Source organism: Geospiza fortis, unplaced genomic scaffold (assembly GCF_000277835.1).
Source record: "Geospiza fortis unplaced genomic scaffold, GeoFor_1.0 scaffold138, whole genome shotgun sequence".
In the NCBI taxonomy this organism is placed as follows: Eukaryota; Metazoa; Chordata; class Aves; order Passeriformes; family Thraupidae; genus Geospiza; species Geospiza fortis.
The window spans coordinates 2,825,680-2,829,371 of NW_005054307.1; the positions used below are offsets into that span (position 1 = coordinate 2,825,680).

Below are 3,692 nucleotides of genomic sequence, written 5' to 3' on the forward strand. Positions count from 1 at the left end.
ATTTCTGTACTCTATTTTTGCAAGCAAAAAGTTATAAAACCAGGGAGTTTGATTAACAACAATGGTGTTTTTTTCTTAAAGACGAAAATAACAACCTAATAAGCACCCAATTCTTTGATTTTTCACTTAGGTTTGTAATTGTCAAGTTGGTGAGAAGAGTTAAGCTTCCATTGGATAAAATGGTACCAAAGTCAAAACAAGTAACTTTTCACTGCACTGTCCATTTAAAAGGTTTTCAGGAAATCTTGCTAGACACAGTGGAAGCACTGCCCTATAATATGTCAGAGAGAGGAAAAGCAGTTTGGCATTTAGAATACTGGTTTTTGTAACTTTATTTTAAATGAAATCACATTCAGATACAGCCCAGCTATATTAGCAGACATTTAAACAAATGTTTAAAGCTAACTCCTATAATTAATCTCTTAGCTTCATGATTCTTTTGTCATTGATATTATGAGCTCAGACTAAATTTGCTCTTTTGCATTAACCTGATTTAAAATCCCAAGCATGTTAAAAAATACAAAAATGTCTAAAATTTCACTTTCCAACCTAACTTATATAATAAAATAAAAATAAGAATAATAAAACTGCTGAAATGCTGCCATTAAAAAGCCACATCAGTATGATTTACAGCTGTACAAATTGTTGTTTAAAACAAGCATTACAGGATAAGTGATCAAAGCAGCGCTAAAGATCTGAAGAAGTTTTCCCACTGCCCTTAAATATATTTTCTTCTGGCTAAGTTACAAATAAAAGCCACTTTGAAAACATACTTTTAAATTCACCAGAATAAAAAAAAGCTCAAGTAAGTGTGCCTGAGAGAAAAGAGAAGGCCATATTCTATGGTGCATACTCACATTCCAAATTTCCAGAAATGCTACCGAAACCAGGGGTTTCCTTGCTTTTGACATGCTTGATATTTGTCTAACACCTGCAGATAAAATTAGAAAGACATCCTGCACCTGACAAAGTGAACAGTCTGCATGCCGAAGAAGAACTGAGCACTGCTGAGTAAGGCAACTCAGGTGAAGTATGGCTTAAGAGCTATCTGGTTAAGGCAGAGGATGTGTTTTCCAAGCTGTTACTTCTGCTTCCACTTCAAAGCACTAGTGCACTACACCGTGTTTAAGAGCTTTAGTTGAAAAGACCTGGTGGAGGTGGAGCTGGTTCCAAGATAAATTGAAAGGAATTCATTACAATAGTCTAGACAGTCCCTCAAAAAAACCTTTGTCAATTTCATATTCTGACAGTATTCAATCTAAAGCTCTAAACATATATGTATTAACAGGGTAAACGAACATGTTTGCACAGCTTTATCCAAATATCCATCCATTATTTGCCCCCTGTGAGCTACAACTCCCACTGTGCATCAGACACTGAAATTTTCAATAAGTGTAGCAATATGTGGGCCTAATAATTAAAGCAGGTGCAGTCCTTTCCTTGAAACGGATAGTTTTATTCCTCTCTCAGGCCAAATTCTGCACACTATTATTTTGACCTTAATCTAAAGGAATTTCTGTGGCATTAGTTTGGATTTTTAAGTGAAGATGGAATTTGGTCCATTTTAGCACATTACAATAAACTGATCCACAGCTTCTCTTTAAATGAATCAGGAGATTAAAGAAAATGTATTTCTTTCTTTTAAGATTAAAGATTGGTAGCACTTTCTGTATTTACTACTAGAAGAGCCCCACTCACCCCTTTTGGCCAGTTTACAATTATCATTTATCCTTCTCAGTGCTAAGAATTTCTAGGTTATTCACAGAAATACATCAAATGCAGAAATATAACAGATGCATCGTGTTGTTGCATAAGTTATGCTTAAAAATACTAGAAAGTAGCTGGGCTCTGGTCATTCTTTGGCTTGAAGTTGGAGTCTCCTTGGAGAGATCAGTTCTTCCATCTGTTTGAGTCCCAAGCCAGGAACCAGCCTGTGAATGTGGGGGGTTCATGCCCTTGCTTCACAATGACAATGGGGGTGCCCTTATCTCTGCCAGAAGGATCTGTTTCAATATAGCGTTTGGCTAAAAACAGAAAGGAAATAAAACATGGAATGATTAGTTAATTCCTTTGGTATAAAAATACATTAAAAGACACAGTAAAAGAACACAGGGCTGCTATAATACAGTATTTAATTAATTATTTCAAAGGCAATGAAATGATCAGGTGAAGGCTGATTTTTCCCAGCCAGCAGTGAAGGAATTTTCCATGAAGGTAAAACAGAGGGATTGCTTTTTTTGAGCAGTTTGTTGCCATACAGCTGGGTTTTGGCTCTTAAACAGGAGAAAGCATTTGCCGGTGCTGTGAGGATGCACAAGCTTCGTTCCCAATTTGTCCATGTAAAGCCAGTGAATGTAGTTTCCCTTGATGACATTTCAACATGACATCAACACATATGGAAACACAGCCAGGTAACCCCAGCTGCTCCAGGGAAACACATGCAAGGGTTTTCAGCATGAACACTGTCAGAATAGCAAGGCTATATTAAGTCACACCAGGGATGATGTGATTTTTCAAGGAGGTGCGTGCCATATAAGTTGTCTTGATTTGTTCTGTTTGTTCTGTAACTGGAATTTCCTCCTACAAATTTAACTGAGTGAAGGGTGGCACTGTAAGGACTTGCTGGCAATCCTTTCTCTAGGTACATTATTGAGGGTGCAGGTCCTTTTAAATTCCTTCTCTTTTCAGTGCAGTTACTTTTCATAGGGCTCTTCTACATATTATTTAAAAAGCTCTGCAGCCCAATAATGCTATCTTGATTCATTTTATCTTTCATAAACTTACAGAGTTTTAAAGCACATTTAAAGGTGAAAATAGTCATCTCCTGTATTAAATCCTAATAAGCTCAGCAACACTTTGAGACACTGTAAACATAACTAGATTTCTTCTACATCATATTTTCCTCTTTGTTAAGTAATATTGATGCTACTTCACTCAGAAATCTGCCAAATTGATTTGATTTACCTGATTTCACAGATTCCTGTCGCTCAGTTTCATTAGCGTCCTTCCCAATCCAGATGAAAACCTGCAAACAGAGGAAAGAGATAACTCCCCTGGCATTATAAGGATGTTGTGTACAGCTGGTAAAGTACAAAACAGTTGATTCCTCTAGGAGAAAGAATATATGCTATGAAAAGACTGCAGAGATACAGAACTCTCACAAACCACAACTGATGGTTTTTTCTCCCTTGTGAGAAAGTGTAGTTACACCCTCTGAAATCTCACTGCTCTCTATGACACTGGAAGGCCAGACCTTTATTCATTCTGGTGAAAGGATCTCTAATTACCTTTTCCATTGGTATCTTTTACACTTTTACAAGGAAATTTCTCTTTGGGTGCAGGTAGTAATACTGTCTCTGGTTTGAGCTCTGTGTGCATATAAACATTTGTGCCCTGTGACATGTACTACCCTGAGTGACTGCTAGATAGCCAGCTGAAAAACCCAGCAACCAGAGCCTTGATCTGCAATCCCCCACACCCTTTTTTATTTCTCTCCAGGATTTGCTTGGAAATGAGCTACCTGTCCCAAGACTTCTTATCTCAGTAGCTATGTCCCAACTACTTTCCATTCAGCTCTTTCCCACCACCCCCCATTACTCCTTTTCACATGAAACATGGACATTACTTCTTATTTCCAAAAACCTCAGCCTTTTGTTCCTTAAGGGTTAGGCTGACGAAGACAAATAGGGTGT

The 3,692-nt window shown here is 37.5% G+C and overlaps 1 protein-coding gene across 1 annotated transcript in view; it reads right to left on the minus strand.

The window, feature by feature from the left end:
• Positions 1 to 300: 300 nt before the first annotated feature.
• The window catches only part of SCIN (scinderin), a 49,847-nt gene continuing 46,455 nt past the window's right edge, over positions 301 to 3,692 (minus strand). The window contains exons 17-18 of the mRNA XM_014312091.2: positions 2,965 to 3,025; positions 301 to 2,024 (exon numbers count right to left, since the gene is read on the minus strand). Of these exons, the coding sequence (XP_014167566.1) occupies positions 1,891 to 2,024; positions 2,965 to 3,025 (195 nt within the window). The 3' untranslated portion in view covers positions 301 to 1,890. The remainder of the gene's footprint in view (positions 2,025 to 2,964; positions 3,026 to 3,692) is intronic.